General features: G+C 40.7%; 1 protein-coding gene across 6 annotated transcripts in view; it reads left to right on the top strand.

The window, feature by feature from the left end:
- Positions 1-2913: 2913 nt before the first annotated feature.
- LOC119114971 (microtubule-associated serine/threonine-protein kinase 1-like) overlaps positions 2914-26052 on the top strand; it is a 35079-nt gene continuing 11940 nt past the window's right edge. Inside the window, exons 1-9 of one of the 6 annotated variants that reach the window (XM_037264806.1) lie at positions 2914-3514; positions 10784-10812; positions 20907-20995; positions 21554-21629; positions 21863-21935; positions 23437-23597; positions 24905-24980; positions 25171-25380; positions 25449-25550. In XM_037264806.1, coding sequence (XP_037120701.1) covers positions 3476-3514; positions 10784-10812; positions 20907-20995; positions 21554-21629; positions 21863-21935; positions 23437-23597; positions 24905-24980; positions 25171-25380; positions 25449-25550 — 855 coding nt within the window. In that variant the 5' untranslated portion in view covers positions 2914-3475. Of the gene's footprint in view, positions 3515-8943; positions 10813-11964; positions 13676-20906; positions 20996-21553; positions 21630-21663; positions 21765-21862; positions 21936-23436; positions 23598-24904; positions 24981-25170; positions 25381-25448; positions 25551-26052 lie in introns of those variants that run through there. The other 5 variants (XM_037257025.1, XM_037248934.1, XM_037272893.1 and 2 more) reach the window with 5 other exon arrangements.

Here is a 26052-nt window from a genome sequence, read left to right as displayed (position 1 = left end):
AGACAGAAAGAAGGAGAGAGAGAGCAGAAGCCTTGATGACTGGAGGCATTCGGAGGAGATGGCGGAAGAGAAAAGGGAGAACTTGTTCAAAAGTGATACGGTCCTTCTCACACCAGGGCGGCTACTCGGAAATAATGATTGCGAAGGCTTTGAATTAACCTCTACAAATTTGTGGTTTGCCTCTTTATCATCATTAGGATTTTCTTTTTTTTGCAGAACGTATCTTCTGCTACCTTTTTATTTTGAGCTCTAACATGTCACTAAAGACTCCTAGGAAAGTAGTAATTGGTATCAAGGAAGTAAGCTGAAGTGATGCATCCAGAATGAGGGAGTAAAATTTGTGTGTGTCAGGGAGGAGCTTAGTTAGGCTAAGGGAAGTTATGGAGAGTGTTTTCTGCTTGTAAACGCGCTCCTAGGGGATTTTGCTTTTTAGATCAAATTTTAACACTATTGTAAGATGAGGTTGAAATGAAATCGTTCAGTCCTGATGGATGACTCGCATCCGAATGAGCCGACGGAGCATTCATCTTCAAGGGCACTCGGAGTGATTTATATTGTTTCCGTGTGAGATTACTATTAAAATGAGAACCTTGTGAATAACAGAAACAACATCTCATGATACAATAAAAACGCACGGCAGCCACAACAGAACAATGAATCGATTCACCGCTTTACAGCAAATGTGACATTCGTATATCGTTTTAACTGCCTAAATTCACATTTCACGTACAAAGAAGGTGAACTCGTATAACCTAAGCAACTACTTTAATAAATCAGCAAAAAAAATGTCTGCATGACACCCCCCCCCCCCCCCCCCCCCCATTATTATATTGACACACTGGCACGCACTTAAAGCACACGAAGAGATGTGAGCTGACGTAGCGTTTGTGAGACGGGCTCACCGTGTCGGGAAATGCGATGGCGCAAGCTGCCGACATCTTCTGCATCCCGGCCCCCATGCCGGGCTTCTGCTCGGGAGTGCTGACCCCATGCGACCTCCCTCAGGGCGTCTTTTCAAACAGGCTGACATCATTCCTAAAAGCTTTTGTCTGTGCCTGTTTTTGCCAACCGTGCCACGCTGCCCTTCCCGAATCACACAATTAATGAATGAGGGAAGAAAAATGCAAAATTCATGCACGCTCATCAATTATTAAACGCTAATAACAAAAAGCGGCATAATAGAGGAGTCCGACAAGCTGCTAACTGGGTCACGCTCTCAAACGGAATATTTCACCTGCTGTTACCGGTTCACACTTTGACGTTTTAGAAATATCTTTACTCGGCAGCCACGTATCGCCACGTGCTCGGTCTTTTGTGTTTTGCAATATGGACAACAAAGGGAATTCAAAATGAAGAACAAAGGAGTCTTAAAGTGGATAGATACACATCTTCTATTCTTGGTAGCTGTGTTTTTTTTGGAAAGTTGCATTAAGAGCTGCATAGTGAGGATGACTGATAAAAAAAAACTAATTGTGATTTGTACAAATACAAAATATTAAATTAAACCACAAGAGGCAATATGTATGAAAGACAAAATGTCCAACAGAGACATGGTGATGGACATGTTCCTTCTGCTGTGTATTAGTACCGTAATTTTCGGACTATAAGTCGCGGTTTTTTTCATAGTTTGGGTGGGGGGGGCGACTTATACTCAGGAGCGACTTATATACATATATATGTTTTTTTTCACTTTTTTGGGCATTTTATGGCTGGTGCGACTTATACTCCGGTGCGACTTATAGTCCGAAAATTACGGTAACTGCTTATACTAATATACCACAGTGTTCTTCCATTAAGAGTTGATTGGCTCATCCCTTCACTTGTCAATACAACCACAACGTGTGAGCGGGAAGTTTAGTTGATCCCTTCCCCGGAGGTTTTTCTTGTGTAATGTGTCTGTGGAGAAGATGTTGCTCTTTAAATCACCATGATGGCACAATGTTTCAAAAGCTCGGTCATTAACAGTTGGGCACTGACTCAAGGCAGATGTAATACTTCCTGCAAATGATCCTCTGTGACAGTGGACGTGATTAGAGTAAAGCAGAATTGGCGTATTCATCATGTTTTATTCAGATGAATAATTTTGTTCATACTGTGGGTATAAAAAGTCAACACACCCTGATCGTCTTCAAACTTGGGGTGTTAAGATGAAAAGTTATTGAAATCATTTAATTTCATTGCACGCTGTTGGAAAATGATGCCAATTTTAAGGGTCTAAAGCTGCGTGAAAACTCTTGCGCAAACATCACGTCTGGCAAAAACATTTTACATTGTAGAGCAGGGGTGTCAAACTCGTTTTTTTGGCGGGCCGCATTGTAGTCATAGCTTCTTTCGGAGGGCCATTATGACTGTCAACCCAAATAAATGTATGAGCACCTCATATTATATACACTAAAAGCTACAAAACAAACTGACAACTCGTTTTCAAATCAGACAAGTGAAAACTGGTCAAATATTTAAAAAAAAAGATATTAAAAGTGAATTTGCAATTCTAGTAATGACACGATGCACAATTTGTCTTGGCGGGCCACATAGAATGATGTGGCGGGCTGTATCTGGCCCCCGGGCCTTGAGTTTGACACCTGTGTTTTAGAGAGTTATGGTCCTATGTGCCAATACCCCAAATTGGGAGAGTTATGAGGGCCCTTTAAGCTGCTTACAGCTCAAGTTTGGTTTTGGTTCTTTTCCCGTGGCGCAAAAACGGTAAGGTGCTGCAAGCTCCATTAGACTTGAGTTCATTTCCTTTGAGATCGATGGCTCGTGCTCACAAATATTGCATCGAATCGATCCACATTCTTTGCTCAGCCACTTTGCCGGAGAGGGGCGGGGCCGTAAGGGGTCCCATGTGTGAACTGAGCTCCATCGGATCCCCGCCCCTCCCTCCCGGATCGTCAGTGCGGAGCGTCTGGTCTCTGAGGGGTGGGTCAACGTCACCGGGTAGTAGGAAGCGGTTGTTGTGGCGGAGCTGAGGATGGAGTAGAAGAGGCAGTGGAAAGGGAGGAACACAATGACACGAAGCCGCGTGCTTGTGAGGGGCGCTCGGACACATCCCTTTTGTGTGAACGGTGCTTTCGTGTAGATCTGAAAGCTGCCGCAACGGCGTTGCCTTTATTTGCGTGTTTACAGCGATGTGCAGTTAATCGGGCGTGATGGTATGGTGTTGCGTTCACGGAACTCCTGCGCGGTGTCACTATCGTGGATTTCTGGACCCGACACCGGAGAGGCTTTATTTATTTATTTATTTTCTTCCACGCGTTAGATTTGTAGTGTATTGATTCTTACCAGTGATATTCGTTGTCATCGTGGAATTTATTTATATTGCCGGTAAACGATGTCCACACTGGCTTTGATTTTTTAGCTAAATTGACTCGCGGCGCGTGCTGGGGGGAGTCACGTGACATCGTGGCGTCGTCTTGCGAACTCGCTTAGGAAAAAGAACTACAGGGGGCCGAGACACCTTCCAAGAGGTATCACCATGGACGACTCTGGCATCATTCGAAGAAGAAGGCTCCAGGTAGGAACTGTATTCTTTTGTTCATGTTTAACCTCCATGTCATTTTTTTGTACTTTATTAAATTCTGTTTTTTAAATAACCCACACAATAAGAGTCTGACTGTAGCCAGAAGTTAAAAACCAAGAACACCAGCAATTCTTACATTTTGTCCAATTTAGTGTCCACTTATTGTTAGTGCTTCACATTGATGTACAGATTCATTGATTTCACAGAAACAGCCTATTTACCTGAATTTGGGCCATTTCTCATCCTTTTGTTTATTTTAACATGACTCAAACTACCCAGTGGGTATCTGATTTAAATTGACATCCAACATTCAGGTTTGATGTCATATTGATGCACAATTGACATCAGATTCCCACTGCGTATCTTCTTTTACCCTGCACTGTATAATATAGCTTTTATACAGAGCTAAGATTGAAGGTGTATGTGTCAATTTTCCATATGATTCCCTTTTTTTTTTTTTTTTAAACATGTAAGGTGACCAACACAGCATAACCACATCTCCATTGTCAATCATTGACTCTGACGGGAAGGGAAGCAAAATGTGGAAATTTGGCTCGATTATTGGTAATTGCAGGTGGTACCCCGTTTTAGCTAATCACATTGAGTTCACACAGTCAACTTGCTTCTAGCCACCACTAAAAGCATTTATGCAGCTAATTAAAATACTTCTACAACGTCGCCTACACTGGCCTGTAAAAATGTCCCCATATATTGAAGCAATGAGTCAATTTCACTTCTTTGTCACATTATTGGACGCCACAGACCAACTAAGTCACATTCTACAAACAATTGAACTGAACAAGAACAATGCAAATAGATAAAAAAAAAGGAAGTTGTAAAGTATTTGTGTGGACGTTAGTTAGCACGTAGCATAGTTTTAGCTAACCATTGACACATTAAATAATGATATATCTTATTTTACTTGTTAGCCACAATGCCATCGTTGGGCTATTAGATTGGTTCCCATTTTTTTTCTTAACAACTATGCTCGTTGATTTTTTTTTTCTGCAGGTCACCTTTGACAGAACAAGTTTATTTATAACCCTTAATCACAAAAGTAATGAAGGAGACAAAAATAGGTAAATTTGTGATGTAGCTTTATCTTATCACATGATTGCACATTGCATCATCTAATCCAACCAAATAGCTTTAGCCGCTTCATACCACACAACAAAATGGCCACCCTTGTTTGCAATTGAGATCAATTCATTCATTTCTCAAGTTGTGACTGAAGGCAGCTCTGTCGGCCAGACTGGATGACAAAACTCTGGTACGGGTTTCAGATGTACATTAAGCTGACTTGAGCCTTGAGCGCTAAAAGCAGCTTAGTCCGCATCTCGCGAACGAAGTAGGTTAGTCGATATCTCGTACACCGATGGCTGGCAGCAAACATCGGGGGTGAGATTCCGTCAAGGTTTTTCTAGCCGTGAAATGACTAGTAAAGCAGCACAGGCCCTCTGCACAACTACTGACTGCCACTTAGCTGCCTCAACGTGTATTAATTTACAATTAAAGCGCTCGGCTGCTCATCTTGCCATCTGCTGCACAAGGCTACTCATCATTTATGAAATATAGACGTGCCCAATTGGACGACTATGCTGCCCAGTTGGTAATTACTGGGTCTGACTGTAGGTTGGATTAAAGAACACAAAATGTACTAAATAATGACGTTGGCTCATGCATATCTCTTGTTTGAAATTTGCTTGATTTGCATCTCTCTTATCGCAGGATGCGGGGAAATGTTAGACATGCACATTAAAGCCGTCATACAACCGCAGAATCGTTATTGCAGGAACATAATAATCGGGTTTTGAATATGGGCAGCCGAGAACTGTACACACCCGCCCAAATCCTCACAACATCATTGAAATGTAGAAGCCACACTTTAAATTCTAGCATTACAATGGTATGTTGAAATATTACAACGATAATCTCAGAATTTTCACCAAAAAAATTTAATCATTTAATATGACAGTTAAGGCAGATTTCCATTTATGAGAATAGTTGTAATTTCTCAAGTATAACAATTTGATCATTTTCCTTTCTCCCATTTAATTGTGACTCTACTCAAGTCAAACTTTGTTTTGTTTTTTTGTTTAATGAGCTGGTGCACCTACTCACTCAGTTCGACTGTACTTTGACTGTGTGAGTGTGTTGATGTCCATATGTACAATATGAAATCGACCCATTACCTCCCCCCAACACTCTCCGCTTCCCACTGAAGTGGTCGATATCAATATCGGAGACAGAGGAGGTCTAAATGTTGAGGATGTGGCACAGTTGTCAGGCCCATTAGCAGGACTAATGGTGGCCTAAGAGCACCGTGTACCCTTGGGGAGGAAGCAGAGGGGTGCCCTAAAAAGCCTCGAGGCTTAGATGAAGGCGGTGGGAGAGAAGAAGGCAAGTGTAGCCGTGGGGTCCGGCAGACCCCATTTAAGTGCTTGTTACAATATCAGGATCCTTTTTGAGTGTGGGTCAATGTTCACTTGAGGAAATGGGGGGGCAGATGTGTAGAATTTTGATTTCAGGGTTATGTTTCACATATCGCTTCCATAAAGTGTTTTTTATCACACCTGGTCCTGCCTAACGAGTCAGTACGGGGGCGGTTCTCGGTTTACGATGGCGCTAACGTAATTCCGAGGAATGAACCGAACGTGCAAAAATACGTCAGCGCCAAGTAGGCGCGCTCACGTTACCACCAGCCACAGAATAATCCCTCAGGATAACCTTTCAGTGACATTCGACAATCGCTGACTTGAATTATTGAATTTTGATTGTCAGCGTCTATGTACGCTTTTCGGACTAACTTCTTCTGTGTTTGGTTCGCAGCTCGACTGTTTTCTCCTTTAAGAGGATATTTGAATTCTTTAGTATTGAGATGAGACATTTCCATCACAGCTACAGAAGTGAAGGTTATTGGGCCATCAGTTATGCTAGGTGTCAGGAAGTCGCTTAATACACTGCTCTCGTCGCAAATCACCGTGTGCGCCATCAGCGTTATGGAGAACACCCGACACACACTGAGAATAATTTGTCCAATATTTTGTTCTGGGCACTGTGCCTGTTTTCAATATGCTAAGCACATGGGGATAAGAGTCACTCCAGAAGTGACAGCTAGCTCACTTCTGTCACTCACTGCTTTGTTCCGCTTCATCGAGACGGGCTGTAAACAACACTCGGACGTCGTCTGTTTGGAGACATTGTTTCCGTTGGTCGCTTTCTCGTGCAGTCCAAAATGTATTAGATGTATTAGAGCCTGACTACAGAATCAAAATAAGAAAGCTGCTAGCAATCCAGAAACAACCTGTGTAACCCGGAAAATGGTAAAATAACATCTGGGGTTGTATTCAAAAATGAATCCAACGGGGAGGTAATAAATGCGAAGGTCGAGCATCCTCACAAGGCTCTGAGAGGAGTCAAGGCTGTAAAGTTGGAGTCTTGAAGTCTGGTGGAGCATTCAAGTGAAGAATACACAGTGTGACATTTGCCTTGCAATCAGCTGTCACTTTTTTTGGCAGCAGAAACAGAACAGAAGCTTTGATTCCGCCCAGAGCGCCGACACAATTGCTTTTTTTCTTCACTCCAGATTCCAGTTAGTGTTCTTTCCCTTTTTTGGGTTAATATAAACCAAGTAAAAAAAGAAACACAGGCTTCAGCCTTCTGTTATCTGTTAAGCAGAACAAGTTAAATATTTCAATGTTTTTAAAGGGTCCTCTTGGAACATAGCAAGGTGACCGAAAAGCAAATTAATTATTTGTAGTTGTTGCACGGATGCTGTGCATAATGCATTCATTTTCCCAAAGATGTCACTGCGTGCGTGCATCGTTGACTCTGCCTGCAAAATCACGCACAAAATGTCTCGATTGTTTTGTCAACACGAGAGATATAATTTTCAAACAGGAGAAGCACAAGTCAAAATAAGCCAAATGCTCCAAAATATAATTTACATTATTATATCTTAAAATTAAAATCCATAAATATATTAATTATTTATCAATATTATTATATCTTACTTCTAATATAAACATTGCTTTAAATATACTTTAAAATATTCAGACATTTAAAAATATTAGGGGAAAATATTTGATGACACAAAATAATGAATACAAAATTAAGAAAAAGTAAAAAAAAAGACTGAAAATCCCCAAAATATTGATATATTTTTTAGAAAAATCCAATAAAGTTTAGGCTAAACAAAATATGCAAAATATTAGACAACAAATAGACAAAAATATTACAAAATAAAGAACAATATTGCGCACCCCCCTCCCTGTTTGTTCACTACACGAAAAGATAAATTTACAGTACATGGACTTGCCAAGGTTGTCATAGTCCTTTGAACTGAAATGAGAACAAAACAAGATGGATACATCACGTCCAGTCGCCTCCGACTGGGCACACATAAAGAGGGAGCAGGTGTCGGGTTTTTAGCCATTAGCTACCCCTTGCCACACCCCGTATCGGAACACACACACGTTAGCACATGTTCCTCTGAGTCACTCTGGCCAAGCTTACTTCCTCTTGATGATGTAATTCATTAGCCATCCCAGGAAAAGCGCCCCGTGATGGGTGAAGTCATTCTCTTTAAAAAAAAAAAGTGATCACAATCCCACAAGAGCACCATCACACAGGTACCGACATCCCGGCTCTCATCACGAAAGCTCACAACGGATTACCGGCTCGGAAAAATTTCAATATTTAAAGTCAAATTTAAGATCAATTGACTTGTATGTATTCCGGTGTGTTCTGTAACATTAATAAATGATGCAAGGAAACAGTTTTTTTTTTTTGTGTGTGTTGTGATGAAGACAAAGAAAGCAAAGATTGTTGACGTACTGTGAGAGGTGTTGCTGGCCAATATTACAGAAAGTAGGCAATCCTGGGTTGTCATGGCAATATTGTTGCTTGAAAGAACACGTCAGACATGTAATATAATGTCACTTTATAATATCCAATGTTTCGCGGCCTTTGCTTTATCTAAGACTGCACCATACAAATGCCGCCGGTCAAATATCTACAGATTGATCTTTTAACGTCAATGTAATTGAGGCTTTTTCTGTCCACAAGCTTTCAGGCTGATAGACAAGCCTTTGTTAATTATTTGAGTCGATTCATTTTTTTTTCTTTAATGGAGTCAGATTTTCAATATAATTGATGGAGAGGAAATCACTAGGTAGAAAAGAATTGACTGTGTTCTGCGAAGCACAACTTTGCATCAGTGATAAACTAATTGTTGACGTTGACCTGAAACTAAATTTTTTCAGAAATTGTACCTACCGTATTTTCCGCACTATAAGGCGCACCTAAAAACGTCCAATTTTCTCAAAAGCCGACAGTGCGCCTTATAATCAGGTGCGCCTTATATATGGACAAAGTTTTAAAATGGGCCATTCATTGAAAGTGCTCCTTATAATCTGGTGCGCCTTATAGTGCGGAAAATACGGTATATATTCATTAATTATAAATAATGCAATTCAAAAGGACTGGATTCGATTTTATTATTTATTATTTGTTTTATTGTCTTTTCTCAGGATTAGCGGTGCGAATGATTTCTGATTGCAATGTTTATTAATGACCCTTTTCCACTGCTGTTATTTAAGATCAAGGAGTAGGGGGTGGGTGGATGCCAAACTCAAACCGGTCGGGTTTGATTTTGCAGGCGCATGGTAAGATTGTTTTGATGTGAAAGCTCCAGCTGTCAAGTCACGTTTCATCAACTCGCCTTTGTTGCCGTTTTTGGGACGCTTATGTTTATATTACAAAGAGTTCGACGCAGGCGAGGGAAATGAATTGAGGGCAACCCAAATGATTAGACAGAAGAGTATTTCCTTTTGGGACGTCATTAGTTGTCTCGCAGTTGTTGATTTTCAACATCTGACCTTAACGTTGTTAGTTTGAACAGACTAATCTGACAAGAGATATGTAAGCCGATCTCTCCGACATGGAGTCTAATAGACTCAAATTGGCAACGGATGGCGCAACGAGCACATCGGAGAGGGTGCGTCCCACTTGATCTTAATCACATCAGTGTCCTCGCTGCTGTGTCCCGTCGTCATAAAATGAGCAGAAACCGTTTTAAAATTGACTTTTGCTTCACTCGACCTGCCGTTTCCTGTCACTCAGAAAGCCCCCGAGCATCGACGAGATCGGCTGTTGTGCCGCTCATTGGATTAGCGGCCTAATCACAAACCTGGCCGTGGCTGATTCATAGGCAACATTACGGCTCTCAACTGAGATGAGTTTACTTTTATTGGATGTGCTGATCTGTTTATATCACCAATTGTCTGAAAATATCTGTAGGTTTTTTCTATAAATCTGCTCAGAGGTGAAATACAATGTTGTTCAAAATCACAACCTATTCTCTGTTTGGTAAGTTTGCTATTTTATAGTGCTTTTGTTTGACTGTGTATAGTGAGTGCAGGTTGCCCCCTACAGTGGATGAAAAAATCTACACACCCCTGATCACTTGCCTGATGTATAAAAAGTAGAGCAGGATAGATCATTCCAAAATCTTTACAAATGATAGAAAATAAAAAGTGGAATTTTGATCTGCTGTGCTACAATTTCCTCAAGAATTTTTGAGAATTTACTTTCAGGTCAACGTATTTTATTTATTTATTTATTTATTTATATACATTTTTTGATCAGGAATGTAAGTAAACCTTTTGAGATGATCAAAATCTGCCCTTGATTATTAATATAATAATAGTAATAATAATAATATGTTAATATTTATGATTCAAGGGTTTGGTTCAGAAACAGGTGTATTTTTTTTTCTGAAACCTCATAGCTGTAAATTACAATGCATGGTGAAATCTGTATTGCGCAACCTTTTCTAGGTTGACTTTGATTGACTTTTGCAACTCATTAGCAACTTTACAAATAAAATCAAAATATTGAAGAAAAAAAAAAAGCCCATTGGTGAAAGATTTGTCTTGATGCAGACATGAGAGGATGAAGGCTTTCGTGTAAAAAAAGAATTCAAATTAGACACCCTCTCATCTTTCAAAAAGTTAAATATCAGACTATAAGGTATGGTAATTATGCGGGTATAATTGCTTGAGCCCACTTCAGTCTATAAATGAGCTACTGCTCTCTTTGAATAAATTAATGCACTTTTTTTATGAGCTCATTAGCACATTTCAAGTTTCAATCAAGCCAATAGTCGCCAGTAGCATTTTATCTACGGTAACAGTACAAACGGATTATTGTGTTTTGAGAAATCTAACATCCATCTTTTTTTTTTTTCTTTGTTGCCAGAAGGATCTTCCACTGCCACGGAAAAGTAGCAGGTATGCTCTTTTGTATTAAATGTTATTTTTATAATTGCACAAGATGATACTGCCATTTTATGCATTGCATGGGTGTTTTTCTGAATGCAACTGTAGCAATTGGAGAGCAAATAGAAATGAAGGAGGCAGAACTCAGTGCTTTATTTAGATGTCATCGAGAGACGGAGCACAAGGACCCTTAACCACTCGTGGGTGGGCCCCTGAAGTGTAATTTCAGTCTGAAAAGCTGTTCATTATTCTCTGTGTTGGTCAATTTGTATACCTAATTGTTTAATTTATAAATATCTGCGTTTAATTTCATATCTGAGTGAATTACTAATAAGCATATGACATTTTTGCAGTTTAAATCTCTCAATTATTGAAACTCCACAAACACCTTCGTAATGATAGCTAATCTTTTAGAGCCAAATTGAGAAACAGAGCCATCATGTTGAAATTGCGGAAGCAGCAAGGGAGACATGTTTTATTGCGGCGCACACTTTTTTTTTTAATGAAAGGATTAACAAACTCGCCCTCTAAATGTCACATTTAATGCCGGAGATTAACATTCTACGACAGCTTTGCAAAGCAGGATCACAGGTGGATTTCGTCATGTGAATTCCAACTTTTACTCTCTTTTTTTTTTTTTTTTGCATATTTTTGGAGCAGTTAATAGTTTGATTGGTGGATTTATTTCAGCTCTAAATTTTAATCGTTTTGTATCCTGTGTTTTTTTAATACTTGTGGGACAATTCAAAATTTCAAACATTACTTAAAAAACTGCCTGTATAATGAAAATGAATTTTATGATAGGGACGCTTTGTCCTGAGAAGACATTAAATTTACATATTTTCCAATGGGACAATTGAATCTAAATTCCACCAAATCAGAAGTCAACCAGTCATTCCGTAACAGATTGATATTGGACAGAAAATGTGCATGTGTCCCTATCCATGGTCCTGAAATCCTTTGTGTCACACTGAGAGACAAATTTGAGTTCCCTGCTGCTAGATTGCAGCCTCCAAAATTTAAACCAAATTGACTGCATGTCTTTTGTCTGCTAAAAAAGCTGAGTTGAAAAACAAAGGGGGGGGGGGGGTATGGGGAGGGGGAGTGCTAAATCCCCTGAATATGCTTATCATTTGGGGTGTGGAAATCAATTAAATCTGTCTTGAAATTGTTGCAGCCCGCAGCCATGAATACATTTTATTACTGCTGCCTTGTTATCCGTCTGCTTATCATATAAACTGTAGAAGCAATTGAAGATTGAATGTTTTGCTAAATATGTTATGTTCGTGTGTGTCTTATTTAATTGTCTCAGTATTCCGCGTACACCTTGAGGGCAGAGGTGGCAGCCTGTCGACGCACACACTGTGTATCTCAATGCTTGAGTAATTACGACCACTCTTCACTTTTACGGCCTGATTGTTGCACCTCTGCGCGTGCGTGTCCTTGGCCGGCTGTGTTTTTGTCCGTGGCCTTTTGACTCGCAGCATATGTCACAGTGGGAGATAAGGGAGAAAAAGCTTACTGGGGTGGAGCTCAAGTGTGTCTTTATTAGCGAGTTAGATAAGCAATTATTGACTCTATCAAAAATTCCATTTTTATCATATCATGGCGCCCACATTTCGATATGACAACCTCCATCTATTCTCCACCATGTATATTTTATCCATTCCTACATTGGAGACGACATCCATTATTCAATTAGTCCACTCGGCACCACTGTGTAGCTGTCGCCTCGCGTCAGCTTTAACGTTTGCTGGGTTTGTTTAAGCTTGAAAGGGGGGAGGCAGCGTTGTGTGCGTGCGTGTGTGTATATGTGTGTGTACACACTGTCACACAATGATAATGCCTCCCTGAGTGGCGCACTGCTGAGCTGCGCCTGTGACATGTACGACATGACGAGAACTCATCCAATCTGATATTGTACTGGTGCATTATTAGTGGGAGATTGTTTTCTTCGAACCAGTAGGAATTACAAAGTGAGTGTGTATGTATATAGTGTGTATACATAATATATACGTATATATTATGTATACTTACTTGAAATCAACAGTGATAAAGTGCTTTGCGTATGGATACAAGTGAAACTGTAATCAGTAGTAAGGAATATTTTTTTGGGGGGGGCGTGGAAATGATTATTTAAATTTCCATTCATGTGTAAATGACGAAAGATGATTTCATATGCCAGTGTTTTAAGTTTTGAGCATGGTCAAAGAACAAATTAAAGTTCAAGAGCCCAGTAGTGAATAATAGCAATACTTCAGGCTGTGATTGCTGCATGAAATGAATTGTTAAATTTAGAATTTATTCATATTGACAAAAATTCCAGTCCAGTTCATCTTGTTGAAAATCAGTGAGAAGATTGACTCATACTTTCAAAAAAAAAAAAACGTGCCAGTCGGTTTTTCTTTTGCCAGCAAGTCAAATTGTGCACAATAACACATGCGCCCCCATTAAACCCCCATGCCCCCCCTCCCTTCTTTCCACCCCGCGCTATCTCTCCTCAAATTAGTCTCCGCTCGGCTGCTCCGTCATGTCGCCACCGCCTCCCTCTCGCATCCCGTGTCTCGCCCTCTCATCTTTTTGATTCTCTCTCTCTCTTCTCCGTCTGTCGATTTGTGCTCCCCCCCTCTTTCACCCACCCCTCCCTTGCTCATCTCTTCCCGGCTCGGCACACACAATCCAGGGGATGCAGCCCTCGCGCTTTTAACTCTTGTCTCTTGCCTGAATCTTCCACTTGTGATGTGCGTGTGTGTTGAACTGGCATGTTAGCGGTTGCCTCTTGACTGCGCTCTGTGTGTGTGGAGACTCAGCTCCGCTCATGTTCACCTGCCAACACAGCCTCTGCTGCTAGCGACATGTTTCGACGCACAAAAAGGTAACGATGCTTCCGTTTGCTGCTCCGCTCTCATTAGCATTTAGCTTGCTGCTTGAACTGTGTGTGCGTGTGTGTGCGTGTTTTATTTTCGGGTGATATTTCCATTGTCCCTGCCAGCAATCGTGCTGTCTCACAGCTGTCTCCATTTAGCTTCAGCAATATGGTGTGTATGCCCCGTGAGTGCTTTTGTTGTGTTATCATGCCCAGTTGCACACCTCTTGGTGTGAGAAATATAACACGGATGTATAATAATGTAAAGATAATAATTCATGTGTGTGTGTGTGTGTGTTTGTGTGCTGAACAATTTATCCGATTTAAAATTTTTTGCTCATATATGCAAAATTTAAAACCAGTAATTTGAAAAAATGCTTGAAGCAAGTAAAATGCACTAAGAAAAAAAAAAAGACTTTTTGATAGACAAACCACAAGCCTTCATTTGAGATATTTAATCTTGGTTGGATTTCATTTTTGTTGCAGTGGAATGTGGTTTAGGTTGAAGGTCAAAGATCAAATCTTGTGATCATCAGTTGTGATGGTCAAGGGCAGCGGCTAAGAGGGGCAAACAGGTCAAGGAGGTGTCGAGTAGGTAAAATGATCTTACATGTGTAGCATGGACAAACTTATACTTGCCTCTTTGTGTGTGTAAAAAAAAAAAAAAAGAAAGAGCAGTAGGTCGCATTATGAAGTAAAGGCATCGTTGGGAGCGTCCAGGGAGTGCTTGTGTCGTGGAGAGCCAATAGTGGGCAGTGCAGTGCTGAGAGTGCTGTCTGGCTGGCACCAATCCGGCTCTTTCCGCTCTCTGGACAGCACTTGCTATTTTCTTCTCCCTGTGCCTCTATTGTTGTTGTTGCCTCTCCTCCGCTCGAGACTTTCATTTTATGTCGCTCATGTCCACCATCTGTCGTCTGACTTTCGATTTCCTCGCCTCTCTCACGGATGATGTGGAGGTCTACTTTGTGTGTTTGTTGCGGAATGGCAAAAATCCCAAAGGGGACCCGCATTAGGAACACCAGTAAAATCTAACGAAGGGTGTGAATGCTGAACAACTATTTTTTTATAATTTGGAAGGCCCCAAATCTGACGAGGATAAAATGAGTATGTTCACTCTAAATAAACAACACCGTACATAAAATACTGTAGTGCCTTAATACTTGTATCGTAAATCACCTTTACCCATTGAAATGAATGGGCATTCCATTAATCCGTTCCAAAACAAAAGCTTCATAAGGTAATTTTTTCATGAGAAAAGTAGCACTGTTGTATAATACTTTGTGAAAATGTGAAAACATTTGAGTCATGGTGCATTTTTTATAGTATTTTTTTTAAATGCAGTGCTTAGGTGTACCTAAAGTTGTGGCCGCTCAGTGTGTAAAAGAATAATATTCCCGTTGAGCTGCTTAAGCTACTCTAGTAAACACATCATGAAGAAGAGAAGAGAGGTAATGGAAATCTGGGCGACAGATGGTGGACTTCAGGGACAGGAATATGGAGGAGCAGAAACAACAATGGAAGCATCGGGATGCATGCTAAAATCGAGGGGGGGGGGAATAAGACACATTAAGGTAGTGGAAAAACGAGAACCCCGAGATCCCATCACGTCTCATGTTGCTGAATAAAGCTTTTTATTAGCGTATTCCACTTCTTGCTAATCATTTTGTGTTTGTGTGTGCAATAAATTCCAGGCGAGTCTCATATCTGCCAAGAGCGAGACCAAATTGTCTCGTCACCTTGCTTGAAAAGGCGATTAACGCAGTCAATAGGGTTCACCGCCAGGCCACCCGCCAATGTCTGTACACACACAAAAAAAATCACATCTGAATCCATTTTATGGCTACTCAGATATTTTAGTTCAGGCTAACTCCCTAAAGAGCGTAATAAGGATGTTTTCCCGGGTCGGCGGTGGGATAATGTTATATGCACACTGCCAAACAGGCTTAGCTAAAAGGAAGGAAAAAAGAGCAAACAACAATGAGGGAGAGAGAATAAGAGATAGGACAAAAGACAAGAGTGAGGTGGGATAAAAGGCGCTGCCGCAGGCCATGTCTCAGCCCACATTTCAGAGAAGCGCACCGAGGTTAACTGTAGCCAGGACGTTAGCCTTTAAGTCATTCACTCTGGCTGCTTGTTTGGCTGAATCCATCTTCTTGCCGTTCCGTGGGGGCTTTGCTTGTTGACACCGTATCAAAAGGAGATCTCAGGTGGTGTTCAAAAAGATTTATGGCCACCATTGGCTTCACCAGGGCTCACGTTGTCTGTGAAAGGACAGACTTGCTACACTGGCAAGTGGTTAAAGGGAAACTTGACTCAAAAAGACAAAGGTCCTGTTCTATTAATTATAAATGTGCCATAGAAAATACTGTTAAATCACCCTAGCGTGGCTTTTGATATTGATTTAAAAAAAGGATGATGACACTAGCGGGAAATGCTAATTAGCTGGATAATCGGAGCGCAAAGCTACAATGTCTAAATACATTTAACACTGGTTAAAAATGTTAAATCTTTTATATTATTACGTGTCAGTGTTTACATATGGTACATGGAAATAGCCAGCGGATATATTCTTTAAATCACAATTAGTGCCATTGTAAATCACGCCTTTAGCTTTCTTTAGCCGCATGTAAATGACAGTAGGATGGCGTACAATATATCGCATGGCCGCTCTGTTAAAATAAATCAGCGCCACCGATGTAGGCACACACAGCATCAAACACGGAAACTTCTTTCCGTCTTCCGCTCGTGTTGTTTGTACCATGACAGCACCATCTGTTGTTGACTGGTGTTCAAATTGACCCCGAGCATCACGCCCAGTGTTTTTCTTTTGATAGTTTTACACAATGCAGATGCTACTGTCAGCCCGGAGACTTAATTATTCGCAAACATGGAATTTTGGCAACTTGCTATTTATCACTTTCTGTGTTTAATTATTGCGTGTCAGTTTTTTTTTTAATTGTTAAGTAAATAAACTGATTTTCATTTCATAATGCTATACCAGCACCAGGCCCTTCATAAAGTACACTTGCACATTTCAGAGACCTACTATAAGAGCTAAAAAAATAATCTGTTCAAAACTGTGGTTTATTTTATTATTGACTTTCGTAGTGTTTATCATTGTGGTGTCACTAGAATAACGGGAGCGCTTTCTAAAATTTTGTAACATACTTGAAGTGGGAAAAAAGATCCACAGAAGGTGCAGTGCAGCTATTAATAACACATTTTTATTTATTGTTTTGCAGTTGAAAAATTTCTAAACCAAATGGATGAATAGATTGCACAGGATTTGATGAGGAAATTGTCCCTAATTGTAGCCATAGCTATGGATATTGCATATTAGAAGAATTGATTGGGGAGTAGCCCGATAGTCAAGAGAGCCTCTAAAGGGGGGTACCATTTCATGATTTTCATTTCCGCTCCATTTCACAAACCCGTAAACATGCACTCATCTTTAAAAGGATCCTAGCAGCGAGAGAGAGGGAAAAAAAGCGAGAGACGTCACCTGACAGGAAGTTTGTCTGGATGGATCGATGGCTGAACCGTCCGGATGTATGTAGTGTCCTCTGTGCTCTGTGAGTCAGCAGACGATCAGCTTAGTGTCTTAACTTTCCATTTCCTTTCGGGCTCCTACGTTAATCCACTTTCAATTTGACGGTTAGGTCCAGTCATTTAAAGTATTTCCTCTTCTGAACGTGCAAAAACATGGTCTGTAGTAACTAGTGACTCACATTTGGAAAGAAGAATGTCCATTATGGAAGAGGATTAAGGCCAGTGAAGAAGGGAAAAAAAAGGTTGACAGGATTCGGACTTTTTTCTCAGAATTCTGACTTTATTCCCAGAATTCTGACTTTAAATTGAGAATAAATTCTAGTAATACAAAGTGACAAAATCAGTTTAATTATTTGGAATGCTCTTTACCTATTTCATACAAAGTATTAAATGACTTTTTTACTTTTTTTTATCGGAGCATTTAGATTTTTTGGATCACAATAACAGCAATTTAATTTGAGCATAGCATCTTTGAGATTGTTATTCTTCTGGGTCAGTATCACACAGTTAAAATGAGTGTTATTGTTCCCACCTCCCATTTTATATTCACGGTCACGTCTTTTGAAGACACCGGTGGCCCTGTGCCAGCTCAGTGCCCGCAGGGGGGATAATTGGTCGTCAGTGTTTCTGCACGAATCATTACCGCAGACTTAATCGTTGACCTTCCTAGCGCACGTTACCCGGAGCATTAACTTGACCACTGTCGGCCGTGGATTGGGGGCAGTGAGTCGCAATTAAGGCCATTACATCATTGCCTGTTTAGTTTGTGTCACTTTTGCTTTTTCTGTCATGACTTGACATAAGTGTTAAAAAAACAACATTATTTTTTTTCATGTCCCTTAATACTGCATCTCCAGTTTAATGAACGGATTTTATATTTGTTTGGCGGTCACATGATCAGGGCTGTTATTTTTTTTAAGCAACTGACTCCATTTATTTTTGTCTTCGGCTGATTTAATGACTGTTACTCATTCTCTCAAATGAACTTGTGCTCTCAGGAAATTAGAACATAATAGAAACATTCATTTATAATAGTTCGCTTTGAATATGCAAAACTCTTTACATGGATTCATTAAGCGCATTGAAAAATATTTTGAGTGAGTGACTTTGGGCTTTTCATTTGCTGTAAGCTATAATCATTCAAATTATCTAGTACATGTAAATCATAATATTGCTCCATATGTCTGCATTACGTGTGAGTCAATGACATTTGAAAATAATGAAACCATTAAAATACAGTAATTGTTTGTTTTGTGCTGCACCTATTATTGTTTATTCACCCTCATGACAAAATCACCATATACATACTTGATTTTTTTTTGTTTCTCACATGTAATTTAAGCACTTCATTACCTTACTTGTTTATTTTACTTACGCATTTACAAGTTACTTTTGTTGTAAGCTCTTCGGCTGTATTATTGGATGACTAATTACTTTGTCATGTAATTGTTTTGTCATGTAATATTTTACTTATACCAACTATTTTATTATTGATTTTTAAAAATATATATATATTTATCCCAACTCTTATTATTGAATTCCAGTTGCTTGACTTAGATTCCTTATTAGTTACATTCGCAGTCACTTATTCTCATCCTCACTCATACATACCAATTTACCAAATTGAATACAGGCCACTGCCATCACACTGCTTCCGCCATGTTTGAGACATGATGTGGTATGCTTTGGATCATGAACATTTGTATTCCTAGCAATTTAATAATATCATCTTTTTTTTTTTTTTAATCTAATTGTATGATTTGTTCGCATAAGGAAGCGTTTTTCAAGTCTGACACGGTGTAATGCCGACTCGGTGGCACTCACTACAATGGCCGCACGGGAAGCTGGCCACAATCAATCGTACTTCATCTACCTGACAGCCCCGGTGGCCACAGCGCTAGTCCTCTGTCACGTAAACACACTAAACCCACATGATGGATTACACAATGGATTATGATTGATTATACAATCGGCAACCGCATAAAGCAAACACACGCAGACTTTGTTGTCCCAGCACATTTGCAGTGTTGTCACAGTAGGATGAGCTCATATTTTGGGCGAGGACGTAAGAAAAATGTTGCCTCCTCCCGCCAGCATTGTTCCTCATCTTCCGTCTCGGTTAATTAGTTGCACGTAAAGAAAATGTGTTTCTTGATTAATCTAATTGGATCTGAATTCGTTTGAATAATGTAAAGGTCTTTTGTTTTAATTGAAGCACACTAAGTGTTTTTTTTTTACGTTTTAAACGTGCAAGGAATTCTCCACATTGTTAAACCGGGCTGGCGACTGACAATGTGTTTGCATTGACTTTTGTCTTCTTGGCTTTGCCTATTAAATGAATTGTTTGTCATAAACCTTTTAACACGCAGTCACACAAAGCTGCTTTTGTGTCACCTTCATCGGGGTGCTTTCAATTAATCTTGCCGTTAAGGGCAAAACTCTGCACTAGAAAATAATCTGATCTATAGTTAAAACAATGTCACTTGGTTATTTTGCACAGGCTGCTTTCGATGTTAATAGTCTGAGTGAACCAGCGAAGATGTCAGAGGTTTAGTACTGCGATTGTAAAAACCACCCAAAAAAAACCCACATGTGGACGTGAAAAAAAAAAAACCACCAGAGTGAATGTTAGCAATAACACATTGTGACAATTCTTGCCAGTCATCCACGCCATAATGTTAACATTACTCAAGATATAGTTGGACAAAAATAACTCTAAACATTAGGACATGGACTTGATGAGTCACAGCTACTTGTTGATTCCTGTGTGGCTCTCCTGTAGACAAGATGATTGATGAATCAGCAATAAAGACACAACAAGCCCGACTAGTGTGCACTCCACTGATTCAGCCTTTCAATGTCAATAAATGTAAATGTGCATGTATGAGATACCAAGGTGAAATATGAAGTGGAATGAAAAATAGTTGCATGCTTGCCATGACTGCCTCATGGTTTTTTTTTGTCTTTGTGAAATCCCTCCGCCCTCCCCCTCCACTTGAACCACAGACGGCTCATCCAGCTCCCCATCTAGAGCTAATGCATTTCCCCTAAATATTTCAAGACGCCACTCCTCCATTCGACAAGTCTGAACACATGCTCCCTTGGCCAGAACCACGGAGGTGTACTGACGTCCATAAAATCCCGCTTGAGGTTTTGGTGTCTCTACAGCAAACAAGGAGAGATAAGGGGGGGGGGGGCTTTCAGGCATTGAAGGATAGATTACAACAATACAGACTTTGTGTCTTGTTGGAGATGTATCAAGAAATGTTTATTGCACATCCCAAATAGATATGAAGCAGGCTGATGCAATATTCCGTTTGAGTTGAGTCACCGAACAAATATTAAGTCATACTTAAAAGTTACGTTCGCTGTTTCATGTGGTTATAGAGCCCCCAAGCACATGACAACAACAATTGCGTAAGGCACTTGTGCAAGAAGCTACGGAAAGTGTTTATCTCCTTCGCACATTTATTAAACACGGCGAGGGTAAAGGTCAACGGGCCTCAATTGATTAATCAATAAAATTGTCAGTACAAAAAGGGTTATAATAATTTAGGGTTTTGTTTTATAGCAGTTTGACTTGGACACCTTAGGTTTTGCCAATATGATGTAAAAGCAGATCATTTGTCAATCACATCATGCCATGTTTATCTTCATGCTAATTCATTGATTGATTGTGTTTTTGTTCCAGTTGCAGAACAAGTAACCGGAAAAGCCTCATCCTGACCAGTACGTCTCCCACCCTGCCCAGGCCTCACTCCCCACTGCCTGGACACATCGGTCAGTATGGAAAACGATACGGTCGGGCAAAGACGGTGATGCTATTTTTCTTGTTGCCAGCCATCTCATTGATTTTTGCCCAGTGTAGCTTATTTGATATTTGAAATTCATCACGACTTTAACATTTAATGTGATTCGTAAACTAGCTTCTAAGAAAAATATTGTTTTGTGAGACAAGAGCTTCATAGTGACATTGATTGAGTTGTCCATAAAATAAATTCAAACTTGACTCTTAGATGAAGAACAGTTGGATTTGTCACGAAATCTGTCCCTGTGTTCGAAATATTTTTTTTCTCTCAGCTTCAACTCGATATGAACCTTGATTGTTTCATGCACTTGGAATAAGGCTTTTATATTTGACAAGAGCGTGTCAGACAGCTCCCTCGAGTGCTGCAGGGTGGCTCAAACTTAATACAAAGTAACAAAAAGTTAGGTTGAGTCAATCCCTGAAATACTAAATTGCCCTCAAATGAGGTTCTTAGTCATGTGGACACGTCTTGCATGATTTGGTTGTTATCCCTCTCCAGAAATCAAATCCTCCTTTCTGTGTGTCTCTAGGAAGCAGCCCATTGGACAGCCCACGCAACTTCTCACCAAGTGGTCCCGCCCACTTTTCTTTCGCTTCTTCAAGAAGGTTCGCATCCCTTTTTTTTTTCATTGTGAAGGACTAACTGTGAAATTGTTGATGGGATTCATTTCTCATGCGCAGTGAAACAGGAGGTGATAATAATCACGCTCACACGCAAAATGGGGGCAGGTCTTTTATCGAGTGAGCGCGTGTGTCCTGTTACGCTACTTAAACTGATAACAAAAATTCCCTTCCAGCCCATGTTGTGATTTTTGCCGCTTGTTCTTTGTCTCCTTCAGGCCTGATGGTCGTCGATGGTCCCTGGCTTCGCTTCCTTCCTCGGGATATGGCACCAATACTCCCAGTTCAACGGTAAGAGTGGGTGAAAAGAGCATTTTTGATATTCATGTTTAAAATTAGGTGAAGCAGGCAGGACAGCCAAAACAATTTTTTTTTTCATCATCTATTGTGTCTTGTGTATGAATATTTGTCTCCTTCATAGATGTTTGTGTGTATACATTTTCATGCATGGAATCAATTATTGTTGCACTGTTCATATAATCATGAAGTTGTTTTTTTTCACACTTTGAAAAGATTTCACGCCGCACGAGCATCCGAGCGGCACAAAAAAAAAACCCACAGAAGCGCAAAACTTAAAAATACCTCATCGGTTGCCAAGAAATGATTGACCTGATTTGTCTGCGCACCGTCACTTGGAAAAAAAACACGAGAAAAAAAAGTAGAGCAGAGATAATTGAAATGAATTGTGCCTCGCAGTCACAACGTGTTCCAATAAATTTCCGCACACCTCGCTGTGTTCCCTCTGGCGTGGCTAGTTAATGAGGAAGGGGTGGGTGGCACAGAGGTGATTACAAGATCATTTAGGCAGGAATGTCTTCAATTGCTCTGTAGCTTTACGTCGGCTCGCTAAAAATCTCCTGTTGACATTTTTTGGATTATTAGCAACACAGTCTGAACTACCACGACGACACTGTAGGTCTGCTTTCCCTCGTCGTGCGGTCTCCACATGTTCCTCTCCTCTTCCTGCTTCATTCCTTCTTACCCGTTGGAGCCATTACTCGCCTGGTTAGCCGCAGTCTCAGCGCTGCATGTTGATCGGAGCAGATGAAAGAATTCATAGGTCCTATTTAAATGCATGCATCAAATTCTCAGAAACGGGAAGCCGCGGCGCATAGCATAAATAAGAGCCCGTCGCGTTTCAGCGTACTCTGTAAAATGCTCTGCTGTATATTCGATATATATTAATATTAAATCATGGTCGCTTCATTGATGTGCGAATGTTGACGAAAAAAATGGAGGCACAAAGGTGGACTGTGCGAGATGGATTCTATATGTCCATGGGGAGGCTCCGGCATATTTCTTTGACTGGACTTCCTGCCTTCCTGGTCATTATTCCATTCTTCAGCTTCCAAATGGCTGCAAGCACTTTTCTTACAGCAGAAATGATTGTGTGGTCAATGCCAAGCATTGGGAGGTGTATTCATTCAGTCTGCTATTGATCCAGGTTGCCGTTTTCCCCGCTGAGCTAGCAAAAAAAAAAAGCCGCTAAAGGCAGCAGGCCACTTTTATTCAGCGAGACTGTTTCATTCCTTGCCGTTTAACCTTTTGTTCCTCTACCATTGTGTCTGTCTTGATATTTCCTCTGTTCTTCGCTACCTTACGTTGTTCATGTCTTTTGGCACCCACTCACATGACGGTACACTGTGTACTTGCTTTTCCTCCTCCTCGCTTCTCGTCTCCCTCGTTCATATCAAATTATTAGCTGCTTCACAGGCATCAAAGGAGGAAAGAAAATCCAAAGATAAAAACAAGATTATTCTCTCTCTTCTGCCTGCTGCTGGTTCCTTTCCAGTCATCCAGCTCGTCCCAGGAACGTCTGCACCAGCTCCCCTTCCAGCCCACCATGGACGAGCTGCACTTCCTGTCCAAGCACTTTGGCAGCACGGAGAGCATCACGGACGACGACGGGGGCCGCCGCTCGCCGCACGTCCGTCCTCGCTCTCGGAGCCTCAGGTGAGACCTTCGTTGAGGAAAAAACAAAATGTTTCTTTAAAAAAAAAAAATGGAGGATGATATTCCACTCCACACCTTTCGGTGTCAGTAGTTAAAACATTTTTTCCACAGCAAACATATCTGATGGATTCGGTGGTGCTCATCGATGATCGTAATGGCAAAAAAAAAAAAATTCCAATAACAGAGAGGGGATGTGTGGTAATATATCAACACTATGCATCTTATTACTTTAGCTACATTAGATGCACTGCTGTCATGGTGCCAGCTCTGACTGGCAGACTGTAATTTGGGATTAATTAAAGTTTAATAATCAGGGAGGTTAAATTATCGCGGAATGTCAATGTGTCCTTACCAATTCACTCAAAATGATCCTGATGGTTTTGCAAGCATCACATAGCAAATGCATGGCAGGCTACATTAAAATTTGACTACCTTGTGTGCATAATCCAATAAATACAGATAAATATGCTCCACTGAAAAATAGGACTTTGGAGCCACCAATTTCCTGTCTGGTTAGCTGCCCGCTGAGTCATTTTTACTACCCTGTAGAGTCGTGAAATAGAAACTCTATATATTTCAAGGCATTTGTGAGTAACAGTAAAAGCTAAAAACTTGATTGCAACAGTGTTGGGTGCAAGTACACACTCTGCGGGTGCTGTCAAGAAGCCCAAAAAGCTTCCAGGCCTATTCCTGACACATAATAGGAAAGAATATCTTAGCCCTCTTGTGATGTGTGTATCTTTGCACCCTGTGGTTTTCGGGTGCCTCCGGAGAACAGCGCCTCCTTTCTTTCCAGGGTGACAAGGTGCACATCCCAGCATCCTCCCTGGATCCCCAAACAACACACCACGCATGACTACTTATCGTCTCTCGGCTGTCGAATTAATCCGCTCATAAGATCCCGTCCTAGATAATATGCGTCCCGGCTTTTCCACAGCGCCCCCCTATTGCGTACCTTGACATGCCTCATTGTTACTATTCACGTCACGTCAGCCTGTGAGGTTCGTCTGTAGTGTGTTTGCCCACAAGACATCTTTTCATCATCATATGTGCCATTGTAGCGGGATTATATTCATATTTTCAATCCCCTTTTAGTGTCTCTCCAAGGCAGTGATGGAGGAGAGTGTTTTATGGGAAAAAGTCTCCATTCATTAAAGACACTGTCGCAAATTATTATGTGGACAGAATGTCGTAAAGCCGTGGGGGGAAAAAACAATTCACTTTTGCTTGCATATTTTACTCGCTCTTTGATTCTCTTCATCGGGCGATGATGTGTCTTAGATTTCTGCGCCTTTGTCTCTCCTCAGCCCGGGGCGCTCGCCATCCTGCTACGACAATGAAATAGTGATGATGAACCATGTGTACAAGGAGCGCTTCCCCAAGGTCAGACACTAGCTGTAATGTGGCGTAGTATTTATTTTTTTAATCCAGTGAGTCCTTACTTCCTGTTTGTGAAACAAATTCACTGTGTCATGATAATGCACCGCCGCACCTGACAATTTGATGACAGACAGTGATCACCCGTTTAAGTCAGCAATAATAGATGACTAATCGGTGCGTTGTCCTCCATTAGGCCACAGCTCAGATGGAGGAGAGGTTATCAGAGTTCATCCACAACTACTCCCCAGAGAGCGTTCTGCCTCTGGCCGACGGCGTCCTCAGCTTCATCCATCACCAGATAGCCGAGCTGTCTCGAGACTGCCTGACCAAATCGCGAGAGGGCCTCATTACTAGTGTTTACTTCTGTGAACTTCAGGAAAACTTGGAGAAACTCCTGAATGACGTGAGTATCAAAGCTGCATTGATTAAACCGATTGATTCTTTATTTCATTTATTTCTATTTGCCTTCAGGCGTACGAGCGCTCCGAGAGTTCGGAGCTCACCTTCGTCATCGAGTTGGTCAAAAAGCTCTTTATCATCATATCGCGGCCGGCCAGGTTGCTAGAGTGCTTGGTGAGACTTTTTTTTTTTTCCCCCTTCGCCCCAAGTTACATCGAATACTTCGGTCAATAATCAATTGGAAGTGGGAGAGTCTTGAAGTAATGAATATCGGCGTATCACATCAGGTAGCCACAAGGTTGCTAGTTAAAGAGTCAGTGGTATTTATAGACTGAACTAAATCAATATGCTTCTTGACTTTCTCACCTGGAGTGTGTACAAAGGTGCTCCTCGGTACACAAACCTTTCTGCAAAATGTTTTTTTTGAAGTAATACGCATATGCTCGGTGATAATATAGAAATATAACCCAGGGGTGTCCAATACAATATTGAGAATATGAGTGGAATTTTCAAATCACCTTTTTCCTGAGGAAGCACGTTCACATTATCCGTGAAGGGAAAAAAAATATCTTCATGTCTCGGGAAAGTCATGCTGGAAAAAAAACAGGGTTACAAAGCTTATTTGTAAGTTTTGATTTTTGCAATTGTCATGTCAAATCCAATCCAATCCAATTTG

The sequence above is a fragment of the Syngnathus acus genome, chromosome 1, assembly GCF_901709675.1.
Source record: "Syngnathus acus chromosome 1, fSynAcu1.2, whole genome shotgun sequence".
Taxonomy (NCBI): Eukaryota; Metazoa; Chordata; class Actinopteri; order Syngnathiformes; family Syngnathidae; genus Syngnathus; species Syngnathus acus.
This window is presented reverse-complemented; position numbering and strand designations above follow the sequence as displayed.